General features: G+C 42.9%; 1 protein-coding gene across 2 annotated transcripts in view; it reads right to left on the reverse strand.

The window, feature by feature from the left end:
- Nucleotides 1-27,344, reverse strand: part of emid1 (EMI domain containing 1) — a 369,825-nt gene that overhangs the window by 62,548 nt on the left and 279,933 nt on the right. For both annotated transcript variants that reach the window (XM_078227412.1, XM_078227413.1), the window contains exon 7: nt 8,446-8,517. In XM_078227412.1, coding sequence (XP_078083538.1) covers nt 8,446-8,517 — 72 coding nt within the window. The remainder of the gene's footprint in view (nt 1-8,445; nt 8,518-27,344) is intronic.

Here is a 27,344-nt window from a genome sequence, read left to right on the forward strand (position 1 = left end):
GTCGGGGAGGTTTGGATTACAGTAATGCTGGATCATTGGATTGAGTCCAATAAGGCTCAGAGCATGGCTTCTATAACAGAGGCTGCAAATGTTATCAACGTCCATTAGAAGTGTAATGTTTACATTACATACCATGATTCATGTTCATTCTCAATTTCTAAGCTCTCACCCACAAATGACAACTCTCTTTATACTCAGAACCTTTGCTTCATGACTTTAGCATGTGAGGTACAGAGTGATTTAGGGCATGATATTGTAAATTCACGGCTGGGGCAATAATTCCATTTCTTAAGAATACTGATAACATCAGCTCTGTTAAATTGTTACACTTCATTCATAGAAAATAGAAGCAAGAGTAGGCCATTCGGCCTACTCCACCACTCATTTTGAGCAACAAATTCAATATCTTGATCCTGCCTTCCTCCCCATACCTCTTGATCCCTTTTGCCCCAAGAGCTATATCTAACTTCTTCTTGAAATCCACAATGTTTTGATCTCAACTACTTTTGTAGCAGTGAATTCCACATATTCACCACCCTCTGGATGAAGAAATTTCTCCCCACCTCAGTCCTAAAGGGTTTACCCCCTTATCCTCAAACTATGACCCCTAGTTCTGGACTCCCCCACCATCGGGGGCATTCTTTCTGAATCTACCCTGTCTAACCCTGTTAGAATTTTGTAAGTTTCTATCAGATCCCCTCTCACCCTTCATGAATAGACTTTCGGAATGGATGAATGATAAACTGTACAAATGCTGCCTTCTCACTTCAGTTTACTAGAGAATAGGATCCTTTGTAAATTGACTTGCAGAATTAGAGTTTGCAACTTATCAGAAGGAAATGTGTAGTCTTGTTTCTCAGTAAGAACCAAAAGCCAGAGCATGCCCCAACATACATAACAACACTTACTCATTTTCTAGCAATTCCTGGTGAAAGTGCCAGTGCCTGCTCCTACAAGCAGGTGAAATAAAGAGAGAGTGAGTACAGAGTGAAGACAAGCATAGCTGTGATAGCTGCACTGTCACCCAGTTTGCAGAGAGTCATAGCTTAGGCTCCCTTATGAAGAGTGCCCTTTTTTGCATGGCATGCGAGAATGGCACAGCTGAAGCATGCCAGCCCATGGCCCAGAGGTCCAAGGATCAAAACCACCCTCTGCTATTCAGGTGTGGGTAACATGTGCATGCAACCTTAGGGCAGTATAGTGGTTAGCGCCAGGGACTAGGGTTCGATTCCCAGCTTGGGTCACTGTCGGTGCGGAGTTTGCACGTTCTCCCCGTGTCTGTGTGTGTTTCCTCCGGGTGCTCCGGTTTCCTCCCAGAGTCCAAAAGATGTGCTGGTTAGGTGCATTGGCCATGCTAAATTTTCCCTCAGTGTACCCGAACAGGCGCCGGAATGTGGCGACTACAGGATTTTCACAGTAACTTCATTGCAGTATTAATGCAAGCCTACTAGTGACACTAATAAATAAACTTTTTAAACAAGAAACAGTACATTGGGTGGGAGGGAGGAAATGACATTCAAATAGCTTATCACTGTTTTTCTTCCAAAAAGATGAGCTACTGATAAGAGAAAGATTAAGGAAAGAAAAGCAGAAATAGAAAAATACATTCATGGTGTAAATTTTTTATAGGCGATTAACAACCATTTCTCATTTCCAGGAAGGGGTAAATAATCTGTATTAATAAGCTTTACCCACTTTCTTTCAGACATTTTACATTGTTTGGTTCTTTGTTCAGTTTTTTATAGCCCCAATCTGTGGTTTTGCTATTTATTCACAGGGTCACTTTGGTACAGGAGCTTAATAAAAACAAGGCAGTAGATTGATCCCCTGGGGTCAAGGGACAGGTCAATAGAGATGCAGTGGCAAACATCTAAGGGGATACTTCAGAATTCACAGAATCCCGATCAGTAAGAAAAAGTGCAAGCGATGGACCCGCCATCCATGGTGAACTAGGAAGGTTAAAGAGTGTATCAAACATAAAGAAAAAGCAAATAATTGTGCAAAGACAGGTGGAGGAAAGAAGATTGGACAAAGTCTCAGGAACAGCAAAGGGAGGCTAAAAGATTAGTCAGGAGGGAAAAATTAGATTTGAGAGAAAGCTGACCCGAAATACAAAAACAAATCATATGAATTTTTATAAGTATTTAAAAAAGAGTTAACAATATGAGTGTTGTTCCTATGGAATATGAGTCTACAGTATTGATAATGGAAAGCAAGTGGAGGGTAGATGAATTGAGTAAGTATTTTGCATCTGTCTTCACTCTAGAGGATACAAGTAATATCCCAGAAACAGTTTTAATACAGGAAATAGAGGGAGGGAGGAACTCAGGAAAATTATGGTCATCAGAGAAGCGGTATTCAGAAAATTGTTGGAGCTGCGGGTTGACAGAGCCCAGGCCCTGATGGACTTTATCCGAGAGTCTTAAAATAGTTTACAGAGATAATTGATACACTGGTTTAAGTTTTCCAAAACTCCCTAGATTCGTGGAAGGTCCATAAGATAGGATGACAGAGGTAGACAGAAAGCGGGAAACTATAGGCTAGTTAGCTTAAATGTTAGAAGCCATTATTAAAGAAGTTATAGCAGGGCACTTGGATAAGTTCACACTGATCAGACAGAGTTTATTTATTAGCGTCACAAGTGGGCTTACATTAATACTACAATGAGGTTACTGTGAAAATCCCCTAGTCACCACACTCCGGCGCCTGTTCGGGTAGACTAAGGGAGAATTTAACACGGCCAATGCACCTAACCAGCACGTCTTTCTGACTGTGGGAGGAAACTGGACCACCTGGAGGAAACCCACGCAGACACGGGGAGAACATGCAGACTCCACACAGACAGCGACTCAAGCCGGGAACCGAACCTGGGTCCCTGGCGCTGTGAGGCAGCACTATGCTACCGTGCCACCCAACATGTCTTTATGAAAAGGAAATCATATTTAACCAACTGATTGGAGTTCTTTGAAGAAGTAATACGTGCTGTGGAAAAGGGGGAACTGATGGAAGCGCTGTATTTAGATTTCCAGAAGGCATTTGATAAAGTGCCAGAGCAAAGGTTACTGTGGAAAATAAAAGCTCATGTTATAAGGGTAACATATTGGCATGGTTAGAGGATTGGCTGGCTAACTGGAAGCAGAGAGTTGGCATAAATGGATCCTTTTCAGGTTGGCAAGATGTAATGAGTGGTGTGTTGCAGGAATCAGTTTTGGGACCTCACCTGTTCATAATTTATATAAATGACTTGGATGAAGGGATGGCTGCCAAACTTGCTGATGACACAAAAGTAAGTCTTGAAGTGGACCTAAGAAGGCTACACAAATCTCAAAAAAAACATTCAGGTAGAACAAGTAATTAGGAAAGCTGATAGAATGTTACCATTCATTGCAAGGGGAATCGAATACAAAAGTAGGGAGGTTATGCTTCGTTGCACAGGACACTATTGAGACCACATTTGGAATATTGTACATAATATTAGTCATCTTATTTAAGGAAGGATGTAAATGTGTTGGAAGCAGTTCAGAGACCGTTTACCAGACTAATAACTGGAATGAGTGGGTTGTCTTAGAGGAAAAGGTTGGACAGGGTAGGCTTGTATCTTCCGGAATTTCAAAGATACAACTTGGTTGAAACAAATAAGATCCTGAGGAGTCTTGACAGGGTGGATCTGGAAAGGATGTTTCCTCTTGTGGGAGAATCGAGAACTAGGAGTCACTGTTTAAAAAAAGTGGTCGCCCTTTTAAAATGGAGATGGGACAAAGATTTTTCCACTCAGAGGGTCGCGAGTGGTTGGAACTCTTTTCCTGAAAAGGTGGTGGAAATAATGGGTGCGATGTTACTGGCCGTTCATGCTCTGCTGCCACTGTAAGCAAGGACGGAGAATTTGGCGCTCAGCCAAATCTCCATTCACTGCAGCAGGGCCAGAAAATCCCGCCGGCGTGAACAGCCGGAAGATTCTGCCCCGAGTCTTTGAATGTTTTTAAGGCAGGGGTGGTTGGTTCTTGGTAAGCAAGGGGGTGATAGGTTATTAGGGTAGTCAGGATGCAGATTTGAGGCTACTATCATATCAGCCCTCATCTTATCAAATGGCGGAGCAGCCTCAAGGGGCCGAATGGCGTACTTCTGCTCCTTGTTCATACGTTCAAACAATTTAAAATCAGAGTGAAAAATATATTAATTGAAGCCAATTTCGAATACCCCAGTCAGCCATTTAAGAAATACCTTGAAACTGTAGAAAACCCCTAAATGAAAATGAGTCCATTCGCAAGTTTGTGCACAGAACCACAATTCTCTGGCTCTTAATCCAATACCTTCTTTACTTTAACCGAACACATGGCTGAATAAGAAATCATTAAACCTTCTTTAAGTATATCTGCACCAAGTGAAAAGTGCTTACCTTGGCGTTGATAACTTAAAGTGATAAATCCATATTCAAAGAAGCAGTAGAGTTTTGGATTGAGAATACTGAAAACAGTATACCATGAATGAAATAAATGTTGCATGTAATTAAAGCCCACGGCAATCTCCCTGTGACAGGAATTGGCAATGCCATTCCAAAGCAAACAAAACTGATGTACTGTGCACACATTTAATCGTTTCTTTTTAACAGGCACTCTGTCATCAAAATACTTGCAATCTTAATGCTTTGGCTCACATCCTGTAGCATTTAACAAAGGAAATAAACATATAATTGAAATTTGTGGAATTCGAGATGATTGCTAAATACTCCCAGAGTGGACCGTCAACATTTTTGAAGGGCTTCAATCCAAAATTCATGATGAAGTATAAATATCCAGCGAAATGTCCGCCGGGAGAATTGATTTCCATGTTGGAGATAAGCAGGGGTTAAAGTTTAAAGTTTATTCATTCATGCCACAATTGGGCTTACATTAACACTTCAATGAAAATCCCCTAGCCGTCACACTCCGGCGCCTGTTCGGGTACACTGAGGGAGAATTTAGCATGGCCAATGCATCTAAACAGCAGACTGAGGGAGGAAACCAGAACACCTGGAGGAAACCCACGCAGACATGGGGACTGCACACAGACAGCAAAATGGCTGAAAGGATGAATTTATATCCATAATTTCTTCACTCCATAAGTAGTAACTTTCTTGCTATCTCCCACATTTCCCTCCAAGTTATCCTCTTACCCTAATATTATGCTAAAGATGATGACATTGCTCAATTGGTACCAACCATCTTCCAAATCATCCAAGCAATCATTTTCCATGTCCGAGTCCCGGTGATGAAATGCTGGCTTGACATTTAACTGAAGGGATGTACCAGAGTTGAACCTGACCCTGTCCGCAACTCGTTGGTTACACACTTTCTTCAGCCGACTATGATAAGGAGCAGAACCATGGCAAATGTTATCCATTTCTATCCTGGGGAGGCCAGTACCTACACACACACACACACACCTACACACACACACACCTACACACATACACACCTACACACACACACCTACACACACCTACACCTACACACACACACAGCTACCCCGACAGAGACTTTCCAACTCAGCAGAGACGAGGAATCAAACGAGAGAGTTCGACTTTCCCTAGCCTCCATTACTCAATATCACAAAAACATGATGCATTATCCGTGAGCTAAGGAGCATGTAATTAGTAATAATATTTATTTAACACGCAAGTTCATTCTCTACGGTACAATTCATTTTAACTGACTCCCAATCAGAAACTCAAATTTCAAGTATATATTCCACAATGGTCAATGTTAGGAGCCTCAGATAGCTATGGAGATAATCCATACAGACATGAGACACAAATACACATAGAATAACATTGAAATTAGTGCAGAAATACAAGCTTTTCAGCATATTCAGTCCATATTAGCAGTTATCCTCCTCATAACGAACAGTCCTAGGGGGCGATCTTACCGGTTCACATTGAAAAATATGCAGTCAGGGCGCTGAGTAAAGTTCTAAAAATATCTATAAATGGTCGCTTCCCTGAAAGCATGTTTTCATTCTGTCTAAGGAGAACCGCTTTTTTATTTTGTGGGTTTCTCAAAAAATAAAATAAAATCCCTTATAAAAAAGAGCTTCAGTTGACTATGAATTTGTATATTAAATACTATTTTCAAAAATTATTGCTATGCCACTTTCAGGTAGACTTCCTGTACACATCTCATTGCTGTGAAAAATACATGACCTTATTCCAGCAATTCCATTAACTCAAGAAATCTTGTCCAATTTCAAAATATAGATCGAAATGCAAAAAGTCATGGCATTGAAGATCCACAGTACCTGCCACTTACACACATTTGCTTCCACTGAGCCCAGAGTGAGATGGGCTGTTGGAGGCAACACCATGCAACCTCAAAGAAGCTTCATCCAACTGAACTGACACTGTCCAGCAATCTGGATGGTGCTGAGCATAGATGGTGTCGCAGCATAATAGGTGACTGAGAAGTACTTAACCACCTGGCTGCAGGATGATCAGTAATCTCAGCATAATGTTGGATAGGCCTCATGTCTGCATTAAAATTACCCAGGGGGCCTTTCATTTCTGCAAAATAGGAGCCAGGACTAGGTGCAATATAGGCACAAATGTGACAGCAGAGGAATTGGAAATTTATCCCATCAAGTCCATGTTTAAATGCCATGTGAACCACCCGGCCAAATCTCACGTTGTTGCCCATTCATAATATCCTTGAGTATCTCCCTACTCCAACTTCACTCAACGCAGCATCAGTGGTCGAGCATTCAGTTGTCTTAACCCCCGAGCTCTGAAATTCTCTCCCTAAATCAGTCCACCAATAAGATGCTCAGAAAACCTATATCTTTGACCAGGTTTTTGGGTCCATTCTTCATAGAATTATAGAATCCCTACAATGCTTCTGCATTGGCCCATCGAGTTTGCACTGATTCTCTGACAGAGCATCTTACCCAGACCCCACCCCTGTAACCCCATCTATTTACCCTGCTAATCCTCCAAACCTACACTAAGGGGCAATTGAGCATGGCCAACCAGCCAAACCTGCACATCCTTGGCATGTGGGAGGAAACCGGAGCACCCGGAGGAAACCCATGCAGACACGGGGAGAATGTGCAAACTCCACACAGACAGTCACCCAAGACTGGAATTGAACCCGGGTCCCTGCCGCTGTGAGGCAGCAGCGCTAACCACTGCGCTGCCCACTCTTCTGAAATCTCCTTCTTTGGCTCAATGTTAATTTTTACTTATTATTTTTCTCATGCGGTTATTTCATTATGCTAAAGGCGCAATATAAACGCAAGTCATTCTTGTTACTTTTCAAGCAACTATCTTCCTCCCTTCCAAAAGAATTTATGGATTTTGCTTCAACAAAGGTTTGCAGCAGCGAATTCCAACCCTGATCTGTGTAAAGAAATCATGCCTAACCTCTCCTTTAATTCCTTTTGGGTTTCACATTTTTCTTCTGGCACATTGTGCCTGCTGCATTTTATGCTGTGGGTTTACAGTGGGAAAATGCCAAAGATTTCCAGCATCCGCAGTATTTCGCCTTCATTTAAGGTTTTCACCTGTCTGTTTATTTAAAGAAAGAACCAATAAACTTGCATTTTAATGCTACTTTTCATGATTCAAGGATGAACATGTGGATTAAGAGCCACTCGGCTTCTCGAGTCTACTCTGCCATTCAACACGATCATGGCTGATCTGATTGGGGCCTCAACGTTACTTTCCTGCCCACTGCCAATGCTCTTCATTTGAATACGTTAAGGGACCCAATACTGGTTTCAAACGTGGGGCCCGGATTTTCTTCCCACACCAATCTGATAGGTGGTGTTCTTCAAGCTCATAATAAAGTGTGCTTCATGCCCACAATCTTGGCAGTGATGGTGCCCAATTTGTCCATGAAAACAGGTACAGCACCATCCAATTTCTAGGCCACTGGCATTCATCCAGTTTTCTCTTCTCTGTGTGAATTTTGCACTGAAGTTTTTGTCCTTACAGAAATACTGGTTCTCAGGCATCACTGTGGCCTGAGTACACCCTGGTTTGGTTTTGTATGCATTCTTCCTGACTTTAAATGTTAATAGCAAAGAGCCTTTTTATATCGTTATCTACTACTGCCATTTTGGGAACGGCAAATTTAGATGATGTTAATTGCTGCTGCTTGGAGTCTTCTCAGAATAAGCTCTACAAATCTCCAACCCCTCTGCAACAGACAAAGGGAAAGTGGCAACCCAAAGTAAGAGAGAGAGAGACAAAGTGGAACATTGGGAAATGGAAACAAAAACAGAACAGGGGAAGAAACAAAGAACGAAAACTGAAAAATGAAGCGTAAGAAAGTGCACCATCTAAAAAGAAAAGCAGAAAAATTGAATTGAATAAGTTAGGAAAATAGAGCTAAGACAATTTCAATTGAGTTTAAAAAAATAAATGAACCACAAGGACAAAGGTAAACAACAAGTCACATGGTGTGATCTACTAACCTGGCGGTCCCATGGCTCCTTTTGTTCCTGGTATTCCAGATGGACCACGCATGCCTGGTTCACCCCTTGCACCTGGAAAAGTTAATGTGGGTAAAGAATGAATTTTTTTAAAACCCAGGGACAACAGAAGGATGCAAAAGCTTCCCAGAATTGGAAGGAGATTAATACTTTACTGAAGCAATAAAAATTTTCTGCTTTATTTTATATTAAAACAACACTGTCTCCTGCAAGATGGCCATCATTACCTGTCTGCACATGTGCACTTGTCCATGCACTCACCTAGCTGCATAATGCCCCCTATAAAGATGGTGCTGTGCTAAACCGTGCATGCGCAGTGTTGGCATATAACACAGCCTTAACAGTATGGCTGTCATATTACATATCAAATTTGGCACGTCAGCTACAGCTCTCACCAACTTTTACAGATGCACCACAGAAAGCATTCTTTCTGGTTGTATCAAAGCTTGGTATGGCTCCTGCTCTGCCCAAGATCGCAAGGAATTACAAAGGGTCATGAATGAAGCCCAGTTCATCACTCAAACCAGCTTCCCATCCATTGGCTCTGCCTACACTTCCCAATGCCTCGGAAAAGCAGTCAGCATACTCAACGACCCCATGCACCCCGGACATTCTCTCTTCCACCTTCTTCCATCGGGAAAACGATACAAAAATCTGAGGACACATACTAACTGACTCAAAAACAGCTTCTTCCCTGCTCCCATCAAACTTTTGAATGGACCTACCTCGCATTAATTTGATCTTTCCTTACACCCTAGCTGTGACTGTAACACTACATTCTGCATTCTCTTCTTTCCTTCCCTATGAACGGTATGCTTTATCTGTATAGCACGCAAGAAACAATACTTTTCACTGTATGTTAATACATGTGACAATAATAAATTAAATCAAGAAAGAAATGTAGATTTCAACATGATTAGTGAAAAAATGCTCCACCATATTCAACAACAAATACCAAATGTTAACTGTGAAAATGGGTCAATTCTGTCTCTAGCAACTCCACCCCATCCATTCACCAGGAGAATGTCTATGCCAGTAGCTTCCCTTGTAGTTAAGTGGGCAAAAGCACCATGCAGTTTTCTACTAAATCAAGGTTTGATCCCTAGCACATGCTCCCTCAACCTAGGCCAATGGTTCATGGTAAAACTGACCCAAACATTCCAAGATAGTGTGGTGGGGAAAAGAGGAAATTAGTAGTGTGCATCACAAGCTATCAGACATAGCTGCATTTCGAATACCCGTTGATATATAAATTGGACTCCCATCAGCCATAGACTAGGTAAAAATAAATGTTTAAAACAGCTTGAGTATGTTGTGTCCGCAAAAGCTTTTGATGATGATAAAATGGTCCACATTAAGAAAAAGGTTGGAAGTCACTGTCCAAGGAAATGTCCTAAGTATTGCAGAGATGTTGGGAAATGTTCTTGGCATTGCAGCTTATTCCAAATCATTATTGCAGAGTCTACCACTCCACAAAGAATATCCTCTTGATTTTGCTCTGCCATGAAACGTTGGCAGCCTTAAGGCCAGATGCTTTACAGATCACGAGACGAATAAGTGCAGGACAAATCTGACTGGACAATTCTTCCTGATGATTAGCATGGTTAATGGCACTCCCCTCTTGTCTGGATACACTACATAAAATAGGAAGCCACAAACAGGAATAGAAAATGCAAAGTCCTAGTAACAGGGACAAGCAAATCACTAATATCTGGAAGAGGAAGCAAGCTGATATCTCTACACGCATCAAGCTAACTCTTGTCAGTCGATTGATTTATCTTGGTAATGGGCAATTAATACAAAAGGATCTGGGTGATTTGTCTTACCCACGTAAAAGCTTCATCCTAACTCCTACTGCTTGTGTACTCATCCAGCCAATACTCCAATTCCCAATTTAAAAGGACAATTCTTCATGTACTTGCAACATGATAATACGGTTTTTGTGATGTAAGGCTTTGAATTTTAGCATTCCACATTATACGAAAACGTGATATTTTTCTAAAGTGGTTGACTGCTCTTGTGCCAGCCTTGTGGTAGGAAGATGACTAATTCTGGCAGACACGGCATAGGCAGTCTCAGAATATAATGTATGTTATTTAAATTACAATGTATAAATTGAACTTCGCGGTGCATTTACTTTGTATACATTCAGTCAACCTTTGAAATATGAGCATCATACTGCCCTGTTGTTTACCATCCCCAAATATTTTTTCAACACCTTTTCTCCCTCTCTGCTACTTCACCAAAGGGAATATTCTTTTCCCATTGGCCTAACCCCTGACTATGTGAGGCACCCATGGCAGGTTTGATCCTGTCCTTAAGGTAGCACCCCACACAAAACACTTCGTAGCAGGGCTCAACAGTAAGTGGGAACCTGGATGAATTTTTCTCTTCCCTCGTTCAAAGGCAATCAAAGCACCTTAATGTCGCCATGGCTAAAATCAGCTAACCCAGTAAACCAATGATTAAACTCAATAATTTCTCGGTGCATATGGTTCATTATTAAACCGAGTGCAATAGTTTCTTATAATGCCAAGCTGGGGGCTAACCCTTCTAGATTTCTCAAAATTAAAGACGTGTAGGCTAGGTGGATTGGCCATGATAAATTATCCCCTAGTATCCCAAGATTTGTACGTTAGATGAATTATCCGTGGGAAATGTGTGGTGTTATGGGGTAGGCTGGGAGTTAGGGCCTGCATAAGATGCTCTGTCAGAGAGTCAGTGCAGACTTGATGGGCCGAATGGCTTCTTCTGCACTGTAGGGATTCTATGATTCTAAAGCTCTTAAAAATTTTCAGCAAATTTGCAAACACAGAGAAAACCTTTAGCCAATGGAGATATTTCTCTCACCAAAGGTACTTTAGAGGAATCTTGCTGGGGGACACAGCAGAGGGGCCTGAGAACAACATATTTCTCTCACAGCTGGAGGTATTTAGATGTGGACGGAAAACACAAAAGTGAATTACAGAATAAAACTAGATTAGTGCACTATCACTATTTATTTTTCTTAAAATATATCCTCAGAGAGGGAATTCTGCTATTTACTTTTTCCATGCATTGTTTACATACCAGCCTGATCAGCAGATCCATCTTTTCCTCTTTCACCCAGAGGACCTGTGCAACATTTTAATACTGTTTTAATGCAGGAAATTACTTTGACAAGAATAGTGAACTTAATATCAAACTTTTGAGCGCAAATCAATTTCAAATAATTGCTGACCCTTTTCAGCACAGACATATCATTTGAGGTGAGGGGAGCCCCAATTGAAGGGTTTAAAGTTATGAGGGGTCTAGTTAAGAGAGGCTCTATTCTCCTTTGTTGAGGGTTCCGTAACCAAGAGACATAGTTCTAGGGTAAGAGGTAGGAAGTTAAGAGGGAATTTGACAGAAATCTTACCACACAAGAGGGCAGTGGCAATCTGGAACTCACTGCCTGAAAAGCATGTTAGAGGTTGAAACCTGCATAACTTTTATAAAGTACCTAGATATGCACTATAATCTACATGGACCAAGAGCTAGAAAGTAGCTGGGTCGCCACTTGACAGCTGGCGTTGACATGGCGGACCAAATGGCCTCCTCTCATGCCAAATCTTTCCATGGTTGACCTGGATCAAATTATTAAACTCTTCGCCCTTGTGAGAGATTTAACTAAGACAAACCGGACCAAAACCAGTCAAAAATCACATTTGTTGGTGAATTTTGTCCTATGTAATTTTTAAGAATTAACTTGTGTAAAAGTATTCTCTCCCTCTTTGTAAATAATGACATTACCAAGACTGCCCAGGCCAGACAGAAACTTATATAAAGGTAAGAGCAAAGGCATGGGTTGAAAGAAACATCACATAATCAATAAATAGCTCGAGGTTCAAATCACAATCTCTTCCTCTTATGCACATTTACGCAACCACTCACACCCAACTGCACGTTCTTTGCACCACATTTTCAGTTTACACATGCTCATCTTTTGTTTTCTTGTTTCTTGATTAACATGAAATCAAAGTATCTGGCACTCAGTAACTTCCCAAGGCAGTGTGTGCCTTCAGCTTCCACGGAATGAGCTGTGTTCAATTAGTAATGTCTCCCTAAAAGGCAGACACCAAAATCTGACAGTGCAGCCTCTCATTAAGCTGGTGACAGTTGTTCCTGTAACACTAATATCGAGAGCCTTGGTAAGTGGCAATATTGGGCAGAGTTAGTTGATGCCAAATTCATAAACACATTCAAATCAATCAATTCTAATTTCCCACACATCAGGGAGCTTGAAGTGACTATAGACAATTTAAATCAATTGATTTCAATATGCCTGGGCTGCTGCTGATAAATGATTCCCAGAGGAAATACTACTTATGCCTGAACACTGAGAGGCTGTGCAATATTATTTGTATTTACACACTGTGAACCAGTCTTTTACCAATGTGCTTGGTAGTGAATTAATAATGTATATAAATAAATAGTTCAAGTACTTTAATTCCCTGCTTAATGAAGTACAAAACTATTCATCACTCTGGATTGGGAATACATGGCTGGATTTGCTGGGATGGGAATGGTGGCCGGGACTGGAAGAATCGGGCGGGAGTACTCACATTGGATTCCTGCTTTTGGGAAAACTGTCTTGAATTAAGTTGGGGGTTGGAAGGGTGTGATGCAGGAATCCCACCCACCAGTGGCTAGAAAGCAATGAAACTCATTAAAGAGCCACTTAAATCCAATTATTCCTCAGCCCATTGGAATTTAGTGGTGGCTTGGGGATTCTCCCAAACTTATATGGCGTCCCAGTGTCTTCCGGAGGCCACCCAGCGAGCCCTGTCTCGAGTTTGTGTGAGGCCTCATATGGCAAGGTCGCTCATTCATTGGCACTTTGTTGCTGGCATCAGGAAGGGTGGTGGGGGGGGGGGGGACAGGTATGGGACTGAACCCTGGGGCTCTTCCTTTGATCCCCCTTCTCCACCCCGCCCCCCCCCCCCCCATTCCTTACTGTCGTGGGTGCCCCCAAGTCACTAGAACTAAATTCAGCCCATACTAGGGTTAGTATGCAGTGATACAAAGGAGATTGGCCCACATTTGTTCAAATGGTGCGGCTTTGCACGCTCAGCTCTATTTGTGATGACAGCTGAGGGGAAATCCCAGGAGGGCCAAGCCTCGAAAACACCAGCTCTGCACGAGCAAGTGCACAGCAGTAAAAATAATATTTCCGATCAGAACAGATTAAATAACATTATGTGGAGAGCGGGAAAAATGGGGGACTGCTTTGTATTGAAGAAAAGGCTGTAGAAATGGCTTCATCCTGAATTGTTTGTATGACAGTCTGACTGGTTTTTGTCTGAACAGTGATGAGTTACGGGTGATGTTAAACCCTATCAGACATGCACCAGTTTAAACGTTTTCGCCCCTTCAATCAGATGTCTCAGACGTACATGAAGTAATCTTCCCACAGGGCTAACCTATGCAATGTAAGCATATGGGACTATATTACAGTTGTAGTACTAAAGAAAGGGCCATGGGATGGGGACAGATTGAAAACATTACCCGACCATGACGAAATAAATCCCCAAAACTTAATGCAGCAATCAATCATCGAAAATTGCAGCTCTTTTGCCATCTAAACAAAATGCAGCACTCACAGAAAGTCTTTAAACGGCACAAAAGTAAATGACCCTGTCTGATCATCCTCTGCCCTATACAATTCACATTCCTTTTCGATGCATTTAACTCTTTCAATACATCTTAGTATAATTTATATGAGCGCACATTTTAGAAAAATGCACAAGAGGGCAGAATTCTCCCAGTTTGGCTGCAGCAGATTTGGTGGTGGGTGGGAGTGGAGGATCTAGCGGGAATCAAAAGGTTGGTATCATGTTGCAACTCTCCCAATGGCTGGTCAGTCTTCCAGCTGGATGGTGGCGTGAACGTAATTTGCATTCAATGACTGGAGTCACGCAGGAATCAGAGTAGTACTATATTGCTACAGTGCAGATGGAGGCCATTTGGCCATTGATTCTGCACTGACAACAATTCCACCCAGGCTCTATCCCCATAGCCCCCACATTTTTACCCCACTAATCCCCCTAATCTGCACATTTTGTGACACCAATTTAACACGCCCAATCCACCTAACCTGCACCTTACTGTGGGAGGAAACCGGAGGAAACCCATGCAGACACAGGAAGAACGTGCAAACTCCACACAGTCACCCAAGGCCGGAATTGAACCCGAGTCCCTGGCGCTGTGAGATAGCAGTACTAACCACTGTGCCACCTCCATGTTACACTAGTCCCAAGTCACACAATTGCCCCTTAAATAGAGGCATCATATTATCAGAAAGGCTATGCAATTCCAAGTGAATTTACGAACTGGAAATTCACCCTGCTCTCTTGAACTTGCTGCCCCAAGAGGATTGTTGGAGACCACTTATTGCAGCCCCAGGGCATCACTGCAGGAGTCTCTCAAAGATGGTTTCAGCCACCAATGGCCCAGGAGCAGTGAAGGATACAGGCCACAGGTGAGTGAGGGAGCACAGGGGTCACGGTAGGCGGGGGCGGGGGGGGGGGGGTCACTGGTTGGCCGAGTGCAGGGGGTCAGAATAAAGGGCAAGGTGTGGCTTTCAGTGACTTCCCTCCCTTTCCGACTTTAGGCCCCTCCATCGGGCACCGAGTGCCTGACAAAAGGGGGAAATCCCTGAGAGTCCACCAGCAAACCCGGCAGTTGCTCTTTGAGCTCCCCACATAGTGAGTCCACTGCCTGCAGCTGGTTGAATGCCAATAATGGTGGGATAACCAAAAGGGAAAAGCTGGAAAATCTCAGCAAGTCTGGCAGTATCTGTAGGAGAGAAAAGAGCTGACGTTTCAAGTCCAGATGACCCTTTGTCAAAGCAGTGGGATAAGGCCCTCAAGTGGGCATCAATTGCCCATGTAAGGGCGTTGAATGGCAGTGGGAGTGGGGAGAGGAGGGTGGTGGTGGGGGGAGGCCATCTGCAAGTCTTCCTCACCCCGGACTGAAGCAGCACACAGGCAGGCAATGGTGTCCTCACCCAGCACCATTACATACCACACCACCCCACAGCCCAATTTCCAAACTCCCCTTATTAAATTCCCCAAAATCCTTCTCCTTCCTATTGGTACATTGTATCTGCTGTACGTACACTGCAACAACTCACCTTGAATACTACAATAATACTATACTACTCCTCCCTGCCCTGCACAACTTGTACACATCTGCCGGAATTCTCCGGCCATTCACGCCGGTGAGATTCTCTAGTCCCACTGTAGTGAACAGAGATTTGTCTGAGCGCCAAATTCTCTATCCTCGCTGGCAGCGAGGCGTGAACGGCCGGAGTATTCCGGCCATCATGTCCTCCTTGATCTCTCACTTGACACTGGAATGAATCAGCCTTCGCAAGGCATCTTAAAATGTGTTGCTGGAACAAAGTAACTTCATTTTGTTGTAGGGTTCACAAGTTGTCTGTGTTGCTTTTAGGTTTGTCAATGATTCAGCCTGTGCTGTGTAATAATACGTTGGGTATTATGTACAATAAAACAGTTTAATTTGTGATTCACCTGTAAACACCATCATGGAAGATTCACCATGTTACATAATGTATTGTGCTCTACAGAGAACTCAATTATTGCAAAACAACTTCTCCTTCAACTCATGCTGAGAAATGCCTAAGATAATCCAGTGGTTTATTTAGAAAATTGCTGATTTTACAGTTTCAATCAACTCCACGATCGCAGGCAAATATTTGGACCCTTGGAATGTCATTCTATGATGTATTTCTCAGGGATCATAATGCATGGGAAATTCAAAAATGCCATGAGATGGCTTCCCACGGTTCAGTTAATTAAATACTGTATCACACAGAGCTGCAGACTCCCAAATTTTAGTCTTGACCTGCGTTACATCAGTTGATCTCCCCTGAGTGTGTCCGAATGCTTCAGATGATCTTACATTCAGGGGAAAAGGAATCAGCCAAGGTTTGTATTCCTGACCACCATCCAGAAATCCCAATGGGAAATGTGAATGTGTGGGATCAGGATCAACCTCAGCTGTGATGGCTCCACGACTCAGATAGCGATCAAGACACACATAAAAAGGTGGTCATTTTTGGATGAGATGCTGGGTTATGCCTGTTGGAATTGCAGCTAAGAGTCACTGCCTTTAGGAGAGCAGTTCATTGACTACGTCTACACTTCCCGCTGCCTCGGAAAAGCAGCCAGCAGAATCAAGGACCTCACGCATCCTGGACATTCTCTCTTCCATCTTCTTCCGTCGGGGAAAAGATGCAAAAGTCTGAGGTCACGTACCAACCGACTCAAAAACAGCTTCTTCCCTGCTGCCATCAGACTTTTGAGTGGACCTACCTTATATTAAGCTGATCTTTCTCTACACCCTAACTATGACTGTAACACTACATTCTGCACTCTCTCCTTTCCTTCTCTATGAACAGTATGCTTTGTCTGTATAGCGCACAAGAAACAATACTTTTCACTGTATCTCAATACATGTGACAATAATAAATCAAATCAAAAGTGGAAAATTGGTAGAAATAAAAGGAGGAAGAAAGAAAAGATATGGCATGAACACTGGCAGAAGTCGTCTAACAAAATGTATGACTCGACCTCACAATTCAATCTTAACAAGCAATATACAGGAAATTTCAATTTCAAAATCTGAAATCAGTGCACATTACAGTACAAAGGAGCAATATTCATCCTTTCTGTCAACTGTACAGAGCAAATGTGAAAGACCAAAGAAGAGAGCATTTATACACCACTTCTCACATCCTCGGCCCATCCCGAAACATTTTACAGGTAAGTACCATTGCAGTGTAGTCACTGCTGTAAGGTATGAAATTCATCAGACATTTTGTGATTGCAGGAGCAGTTGAATGTTGATTATGAATAGGAACGCCAAGTGGTTTTTGTTGCCTCTGATCCAGAAGTATCAAGATCAATTGCACTGATCTCCACAACCTCTCAGCAAAAAACGCACCCCTGACACACTCTCCTTCCGTCGGGAAAAAGATATAAAAGTCTGAGGTCACGTGCCAACCGACTCAAGAACAGCTTCTTCCCTGCTGCCGTCAGACTTGAATGGACCTATCTTGCATTAAGTTGATTTTTCCCTACACACTAGCTAGAGCTGTAACACTACATTCTGCACCCTCTCCTTTCCTTCTCCATTGTCGGCATGCTTTGCATAGTGCACAAGAAACAATATTTTTCACTGTATCCCAATACATGTTACAATAATAAATCAAATCAAATCAAATTCAATAGAAAAAGCAAACATAGAATTGCCTTATTCTGTACAACTCAATGCAGTGCTACATGAAGCAGTTACTCACCAGGAGACCCAGGGTGAAATTTTCCAGTCGCGCCTGCCGCAGGAGTCGTCACGGGCAGGGTGGAAAATTTCTTGGACCATTTAAAGATCAGAAAATCCCACCCTTAATTTTTTATTTCTTGTCTGGGACTTCCTCTGCTGTAGCTGAAGTAATTTTGGGGATTTCCTATTACAGGCCAAGGACTCCTGTAAGCAACATAACCTTTATTTTCTTTTGTAATGAGTGGTTGATTTGTGTTTGCACCTTTGAAATCTTTTGTGCCAACATGAACACATGATAACTTAAAAGGAGCCAACTTGAGCACAGCCCCCGGGAATAGTTGCCACAGATTAGAGAGACCATTGCCTGGAAAATGTCTAATGTTGTGATGGAACCGGCCATTTTCCAGTCGTTGCTTCAAATATACCCCTTGCTGATGTCTATGGAGGCCTAACGACTGTTCCAGAACTCTTTTGCAGAACTGGGCTCCTTTAAACAAAACAAGCATGGGTGTCGTTCAGTGACAGCCACCCCCAGAAAAGAGAAATATTTCTTTTGAGTTTGATTGGAACCAAGAAGACCGAGGATGTCCTCCCTGCACTCCCAAGGAGCATTAATTAAAATCGAGCAACGAGTGACGTCAATGACAGTATTGAAGTGCTATGATGACATTGAGGAAGTCACCTTGTAGTGTGACGCTAGTGAGATGGATCTGGGAGCAACTCTGATGTAGCACGGACAACCAGTCACATTTGCATGCGGGGCACTTGCACAAACAGAACAACACTACACTCAGATTGGGAAAGAGTCTCTGGCTATTGCTTTTGCCAATGAGCATTTTCATCAGCTTGGGAAAGATAAAATAACAGTGGAGTCCAACAAACGGGTGGTTGTGGGGGGGGCGTGGTGGTGGAGAAGGTGGAAGGTGGGTCAAGCTATTGAGTTGGGTGATCAGCCATGATCATAATGAATGACGGAACAGACTTGAAGGGCCAAATGGCCTCTGTCCTCTGCTCGTATTTTATATGTATCTATGACTGCTGCAGATATATCCATGGTCTCCATCCTTCAACCCAACTTTGTTGCAACTGTCTGACTGAAACAGTGAACTTCCCATGTGACGGGCCCCCAATGAGGACTCTGTTCACGAGGATGTAAACTGTTCAACCATTCGATCAGCTTATCCCCAGCGTTTTCCACAACAGGTTTTCGTATCTTAACATATAACAAAGTGCGATGATACTATGCCTTTAAGAAATGTATTTTAAATCATGTTTCTCTGCAGGAGTTTCTAGCAGGCCCTGGAATCTGTCGGCACCAGGTTATCTGTAGTCGGTGTCCTGTATTGTTACTGAGCGATATAATTAAAGCAATATTGATTTGAATCTGCACTAAGGCAGTGTTCTGCAGTTTTAATGTGTCCCCTTGGATTGCTAAGTGGAAATTGATTGAGGTTGATTGACAGGTCAGGTGATATGTCAGGGGACGGTTTTTTTCACACAGCATTCTAGTTTTTTGTTTCGTATCTCAGTTGCTGCCAGGAGCAAATGGAAGAAGGCAGCTCCTTTCTGTCTCTCTCTCTCTCTCTCTCCAGAGGCTTTCTGAAAGTTCCAAGATTGTGGAGCCTCAGAATCTTGATCCAACATTCAAAGGACCAATTCACAGCAGGTGTTAAAAAGAGCTAAAGATCCAGCATCATGTGAGCATACTTGCTTTTTGTGCTAAGCCTGGAGAAGGGTCTGTGGGATGGAACAACATAGATAGCTAGCTGTTGAGGATTATACTGTGTTATGTTCAAATTGTGTAATTGGTAAACGTCATGCTAATTCTATTTGTTATATTTTCACTGTGTTCTTAAATAAGCTTTATTTGATAAAAGCTTCCTGGTGGGCAGCACGGTGGCACAGTGGTTAGCCTTGCTGCCTCACAGCGCCAGGGACCCGGGTTCGATTCCCAGCTTGGGTCACTGTCTGTGTGGAGTTTGTACGTTCTCCTAGTGTCTGCGTGGGTTTCCTCCCACACTCCAAAGATGTGTGGGTTAGGTGGATTGGCCATGCTAAATTGCCCCTTAGTGTCAGGGGGACTACCATAGGGTAAATGCATAGAGTTATGATTTGATTTGATTTATTATTGTCACATGTATTAACATACAATGAAAAGTATTATTTCTTGCACACTATACAGAAAAACATACCGTTCATAGAGAAGGAAATGAGAGAGTGCAAAATGTAGTGTTACAGTCATAGCTAGGGTGTTGAGAAAGATCAACTTAATGCAAGGTAAGTCCATTCAAAAGTCTGACAGCAGCAGAGAAGAAGCTGTTCTTGAGTTGATTGGTACGTGACCTCAGACTTTTGTATCTTTTTCCCGATGGAAGGTGGAAGACAAAATGTCTGGGGTGCGTGGGGTCCTTGATTATGCTGGCTGCTTTGCTGAGGCAGCAGGAAGTGTAGACAGACTCAATGGATGGGAAGCTGGTTTGCGTGATGGATTGGGCTGCATTCACGACCTTTTGTAGTTCCTAGCGGTCTTGGGCAGAGCAGGAGCCCCATACCAAGCTGTGATACAACCAGAAAGAATGCTTTCTATGGTACAACTGTAAAAGTTGGTGAGAGTCGTAGCTGACCTGCCAAATTTCCTTCGTCTTCTGAGAAAGTAGAGGCGTTGGTGGGCTTTCGTAACTATAGTGTCGGCATGGGGGGACCAGGACAGGTTTTTGGTGATCTGGATACCTAAAAACATGAAGCTCTCGACCCTTTCTACTTCGTCCCCATTGATGTAGATAGGCGCATGTTCTCCTTTACGCTTCCTGAAGTCGATGACTATCTCCTTCGTTTTGTTGACATTGAGGTAGAGATTATTGTTGCCGCACCAGTTCACCAGATTCTCTATCTCATTCCTGTACTCTGTCTCGTCATTGTTTGAGAACCGACCCAGTATGGTGGTGTCATCAGCAAACTTGAAAATCGAATTGGAGGGGAATTTGGCCACGCAGTCATAGGTGTATACGGAGTATAGTAGGAGGCTGAGAACACAGCCTTGTGGGGCACCGGTGTTGAGGATGATCATGGAGGAGGTGTTGTTGCCTATCCTTACTGATTGTGGTCTGAGAGTTAGGGAGTTCAGGATCCAGTCGCAGAGGAAGGTGCTGAGGCCCAAGTCATGGAGTTTGGAGATGAGTTTTGTGGGAATAATGGTGTTGAAGGCTGAGCTGTAGTCAATAAATAGGAGTCTGACATAGGTGTCCTTGTTATCTAGGTGTTCCAGGGTTGAGTGCAGGGCCAGTGAGATGGCGTCTGCTGCGGACATGTTGCGGCGATAGGCAAACTGTAGTGGATCCAGGTAGTCCAGGAGGCTAGAATTGATTCGTGCCATGACTAGCCTTTCAAAGCACTTATGGGGATATGGGAATAGGACCTGGGTGGGATTGTGATCGGTGCAGACTCGATGGGCCGAATGGCCTCCTTCTGCACTGTAGGGATTCTATGGGTCACTTAAATCATACCTGGAGTGAAACACCTTTTGCTCACCTCTGCCAAAATCTGGGCTAACTTCACAAAATACCTTGGGAGTTTCTGGCCTGGGTCTTAACACAAAGCACAGTCAGCACGGGCCATCCTTCAGTCTATCAAGCTTTGTTTCTATCATGCGAAAGCACTCCGGCTATTTTTTTTTTATTAACTTGGGTCCACTATATCAATTATTTACAGTAATCTAAAGCCAACTGTCGTCCCCATGTCAAACAGAAGCAAACGTGAATATATCTTCCAGCCTCATGCTACCCACAGATAATTGAACAAGCTTGTCCACTAGCTTTCCCGCTACAGATGAAATCAATTTAACTTATAGACATTCCTCCCTAAAGATCAATGCAAAAACGTGGTACTTCAACAAACACAACATGGCATTGCTGGATGTTCGCCACAGAACAGCAGCCTAACTTGTCTAGCAGAGCAGATATTAAAAACATCAGTGTTTCCATTAAATTATTTAGTCCAATCTTTTAGGTGGAGTTATTTTTTAGCAGCACATTTTACCACTTCTGCTGTCAAATAAAAAAATAAACAAAGGAATAATAAAATCCAGCTAAGCTTTGAAGATCATTTTTATTGGAAACAAAAGTCACAAGTCCCATCCTTTGCCAAGAAGTCACAGAAAAAGTTAATCTGCTCGGAAGCATCCAAGAGTCACAATCTTGCCAAAGAATGCAATCCTTGTCCCAAGTGAGTCATTTTTTTTTAATATAAGGAAGTGTGCCACCAGCTCACATTTATTACAAGCACATGCTGCAACTCCAGCTCATAACATTGTCACTGAGCTGGTTCACAGCTCATCATCATGCTGCATTATTTACCCATTATTATTGCTCAGAATTTTGTAAGTTTATAAAAATAAGAGAGAGAGAAATATGCTGTTGGTTAACCTGAACATTTGATATCTTTTAAACAAAATGCATTCTGGCATTCGGAGAGAATTAAGATCGCCCTGTTGTATAACTTCGGAATTGGAACTTCATTAATTTAATACGTAGGTGGGGGAGGCAGTGGTATTCGAATCCCTACAGTGCAGAAGGAGGCCATTCGGCTCATTGAGTTTGCACCAACCACAATCCCATCCAGGCCCTATTCCCGTAACCCCGCATATTTACCCTGCTAAGTCCCTGACACTAAGGGGCAATTTAGCATGGCCAATCCACCTAATCTGCACATCTTTGGGCTGTTGCAGAAAACCGGAGCACCTGGAGGAAACCCACGGGGAGAATGTGTAAACTCCACACAGACAGTGACCCCAGGCTGGAATTGAACCCGGGTCCCTGGTGCTGTGAGGCAGCAGTGCTAACCACTGTGCCACCACTAGTCACTGGACTAGTAATCCAGAGACTCTGGGGACCTGGGCTGTAATCCCACCTCAGCAGGTCATGAAATTTGGTATTTAATAAAAATCTGAAATTTAAACTCTGGTGATAACCATGAAAACATTGTCGTTAAAACCCATTTGGCTTCCTTTAGGGAAGGAAGTCTGCCGTCCTTACCTGGTCTGGCCTATATGTGACTCCAGATCCACAGCAATGTAGTTTCCTCTTAAATGCCCTCAGCGCTGGGCAATAATGCTGATCCAGCCCACATCCCACAAACAAATAAAAAGAAGGTTGCTTATCTTCATTAAAGAGACATGTTATAATTCAGGTCAGAAACTCCAAAGTGTTTTATGATCATAGGTTTTGCACTTTGAATTTGACTCGGGCGAGCAAGAGATATTTCACTTCAGATATGATTGAAACGACCCACTAGGGAACTATTATCAAACAAAGTTTATTTAAGAATACAGTTAACATGTATAGAAAGAAAATTAGTAATACCTTTTACCAATTACAAACAAAATCAAAACAACCATAATATTGTATAAACCTTAACAGCTAAACACTGTTCCAATGATGCAAATCCCATAAACAAAACCTTTACCACAGGTTTAACACAGCAAACACTAATGCTCATGTGACACTGGAACTGAGTCCTTTGGTCGGAGAATTAAAACCCAGACTTCTCAGCCTTGTAACTTCTAGCAGCCCCCTGGACACACCTAGAACAGTTTGAAGTCAGAACAGTTTCCCAGAACACCAGGGAGAATTCATTGCGGTGTAATGTAAGCCTTATTTGTGACGAATAAATAAACTTTACTTTACTTTAAGAGAGACTCTAGGCAAGCCAACCACCAACAGCAGATTTTCCACTCCAAGAAGCCAGGAACCTTACTTCCAGCTAACAGCAGAATTTCCAAAACCAGGGTGAGAGAGAGAGAGAAACACTGATTTCCAGCTTGATGTCCACCCCTTTCTAAACTAAAACTGAACATAGAACATAGAACAGTACAGCACAGAACAGGCCCTTCGGCCCACGATGTTGTGCCGAGCTTTATCTGAAACCAAGATCAAGCTATCCCACTCCCTATCATCCTGGTGTGCTCCATGTGCCTATCCAATAACCGCTTAAATGTTCCTAAAGTGTCTGATTCCACTATCACTGCAGGCAGTCCATTCCACACCCCAACCACTCTCTGCGTAAAGAACCTACCTCTGATATCCTTCCTATATCTCCCACCATGAACCAGATAGTTATGCCCCCTTGTAATAGCTCCATCCACCCGAGGAAATAGTCTTTGAACGTTCACTCTATCTATCCCCTTCATCATTTTATAAACCTGCCAGTCAAACTGCTGCCAGTCAAACAGACAATGAAACTTTAAATTCACTAAGAAGGAAATAAAATTGTCCAGAACACATGACCTGCCAACAAGTCTTCCTCCTAACAATGCAGGGTCATAAAACTAGTTCCAGAATGTATCTGAGGCCCTTAGTAAAAATAAACAAAACCCCATTTAAGCCATTAAAGTAGCAACACTGAAACCCAAAAGGCCTGCAGAGAACATGATTTTAAAAAAAATCTCTTAAAGGTACATTAATGTCACAGACAATACTTGTTAATGTACATGCTGAAATTATTAACCTTCTTAAAAGAGATTTTTAAAAATTCGTTCATTGGGTTGTTGGCTGCACCAGCGTTGTTGCCCTGAGGGCAATCAAAAATCAGCCACATTGCTGTGGCTTTGGAGTCACATTGGCCAGACCAGGTAAGAATGTCAAATTTCTTTCTCTTAAAGATATTAGTGAACCAGATGGGCTTTTATGACAATGGATTCACGGTCATTGTTAAACTTTTAATTCTAGATTTGCCACGGTGGGATTCGAACCCGGGTCCCCAAAGCATTACTCTGGGTCTCTGGATTACTAGTCAAGCATCAATACCACTGTGCCACATTAGCTTCCCTAACAGATCATAAGAATCTTTAGAATCATAAGGACTTGGATCAGGAATAGGCAATTTAGCCCCACAAGTCTATCCCGCCATTTAATACGATCATAGCTGATCTCATCTCAGCCTCAACTCCACTTTGTTGCCCATTAGCCACCTCTTCCTTAAATTTACTCAAATTTAATCAAACAAAAGTTTGTTCAAGAATACAGTTAACATGTATGGAAAGAAAATTAGTGATACCTTTTACCAATCTGCCGCACTCTGGGTGGTGAATTTCACAGATTCATGACCCTTTGAGAGATGTAATTTCTCTTCCTCCCTGTTTTAAATCTGCTACCACTTATTCTAAAACTATGACCTCTTGTTCTAGATTGCTCCACAAGAGGAAACGTCCTCTCTATGTCTACTTTGTCAATCCTCTTTATCATCTTGTACACCTGATCTCCTCTCATTCTTCAAAACTCCAAAGAGTATAGGTCTAAACTGCCCAATTTCTCTTGATAAGACAAAGCCCTCATCTCTCGAATCAATCTCGTGAACCTACTCTGAACTGCCTCCGATGCAACTACATCCCTTCTCAAGTAAGTGGACCAAAACTGAACACACCTTTCTAAGCACGGCCTCACTAATGCTTTGTACAGTAGCAGCAACAATTCACTACTTTTATATTCTATTCCTTTAGCAATAAATGCCAAGATTCCATTTGCCTTCCTTATTACCTGCTGTACCTGCAAACTAGTTTTCTGCGATTGATACATGAGGCCACCCAGATCCCTCTGCACCGAAGCATTCTGACGTTTCTCTCCAATTAAAAAATAATTTGCCTTTGTATTGTTCCGAACAAGCTGGATAATTCCACGCTTATCCACGATAAACTCCATCTGCCAAATTTTGCCACATTGACTTAACTTATCCATGTCCATTTGTATATTTCTTATTTCGTTATTGCAATTTACTATCCCATCTATTTTAGATGTGCTAACAAATGTTCCATACGCAACTTCATAGTTTTTTTTGCCAGTCTTGGCTCAGTGGCAGTACGAGAGATTCAAGAAGGTTCAGGGTTCCAGAGACTGGAGCACGTTAACTAGGCTAACGCTTCAGTACAGCTCAGAGGTACATCTGCCTCCTTAGGTGGACGTAAAAGATTCAACGGCACAATTCAAAGAGGGGCAGGGGAGTTCTGAGCAGATGTGCTGGTAATATTTATCGCCCAACCAAACATCATTAAAACAGGTTAAAAGGTCATTATCATGTTGCTGTGGGCAAATTAGTTGCTGCATTTATCTGCTTAACAACAATGACCACACTTCAGTGGCTATAAAGCAATTTACGACATCCTGAAGTTCTGACAGACTTTAATTAAATGCAAGCCTTTTCTTTATTTCTTCCTTTAAATTAATAATTTGAACTAAATATTCCCAAAGGTGCTCACTGCTAATTTAAAACCATTTTCTCCATTCCTGTTTTATGGTAACTTACACTGGGGCTTGGGTCTGCGGGCATCTTTCACACTGATATCGTCTTCAACTGACATCCACACACATGAACATTTCACTGTGCCTCACTTAATGATGATCTATGTGGGGAGAGGGGAGGGCGGTGTAAGGGGCCAACCTTGGCTGCCATTAACCACTCCCCTGATTTCAGTTGGCTGTGCCAATTTTGCACCTTTACCAAAAGCTCAGCTGCAGTCGAACCCATTCTTATGTACAAACTATTCTAATGTTCGGGGGTCCTTGGTGAGAATAAAATTTGGTACAGCGGACCACAGACTTCACGGGCGGAATTTTCCCATACCGCCCTGCCACGGGATTCACATAATCCCTAATCAGGATTCACGTACCAGCTGCCTTTGGTTTGGAAACTAACAATTGATGTTATCGCCATAGGGAGTGTATTACTGACCAAAGACCATCGCTGCACCTCACCAATCAACTCACTGTCCAGACAGTCACAGAAAATGTTAGTGGTTAGCATTGCCTCATGTGACTGTGTGGAGTATGCACATTCTCCCCGTGTCTGCATGGGTTTCCTCTGGGTGCTCCGGTTTCCTCCCATACTCCAAAGGTGTACAAGTTATGTTTCTTGGCCATGCTAAATTGCCCCTGAGTGTCAAGGGGACAACCAGGGTAAATATGTGGGGTTACAGGCTAGTGCCTGGGTGGGATTGTTGTCGGTGCAGGCCCGATGGGCCGAATGGTCTCCTTCTGGAGAGTTCTATGTTTCTCTCCGTTTCTGTGATCTTCCCCAAACCTACAGCCCTCAGAGTTCTCTGTGCTCCTCCAACTCTGGCCTCTTGCACATCTCCAAATTCCTTTACCTCACCACCGGCAGTGCCTTCAGCCATCGACTCCTCAAGTTCTGTGAATACTCTCCCTCAATCTCTCTGCCACTCCACTGGCGGCACGGTGGCACAATAATTAGCACTACTGCCTCAAAGCGCCGGGGACCCTGGCTCGATTCCTGGGCTTGGGTCACTGTCTGTGTGGACTTTGCACATTCTCCCCGTGTCTGTGTGGGTTTCCTCCCACAGTCCAAAGATGTGCTGGTTAGGTTGATTAGCCATGCTAAATTGCCCCTCAGTGCCAGCGGGACTAGCTAGGGTAAATGCATGGGGTTATGGGGATCGGGCCTGGGTGGGATTGTGGTTGGTGTAGACTTGATGGGCCGAATGGCCTCCTTCTGCACTATAGGGATTCTATGATTTCTTTCTTCCCTTTTTTAAGATCCTCCTCCTTACCTCC

Source organism: Mustelus asterias, chromosome 13 (genome assembly GCF_964213995.1).
Source record: "Mustelus asterias chromosome 13, sMusAst1.hap1.1, whole genome shotgun sequence".
NCBI classification, from domain to species: domain Eukaryota; kingdom Metazoa; phylum Chordata; class Chondrichthyes; order Carcharhiniformes; family Triakidae; genus Mustelus; species Mustelus asterias.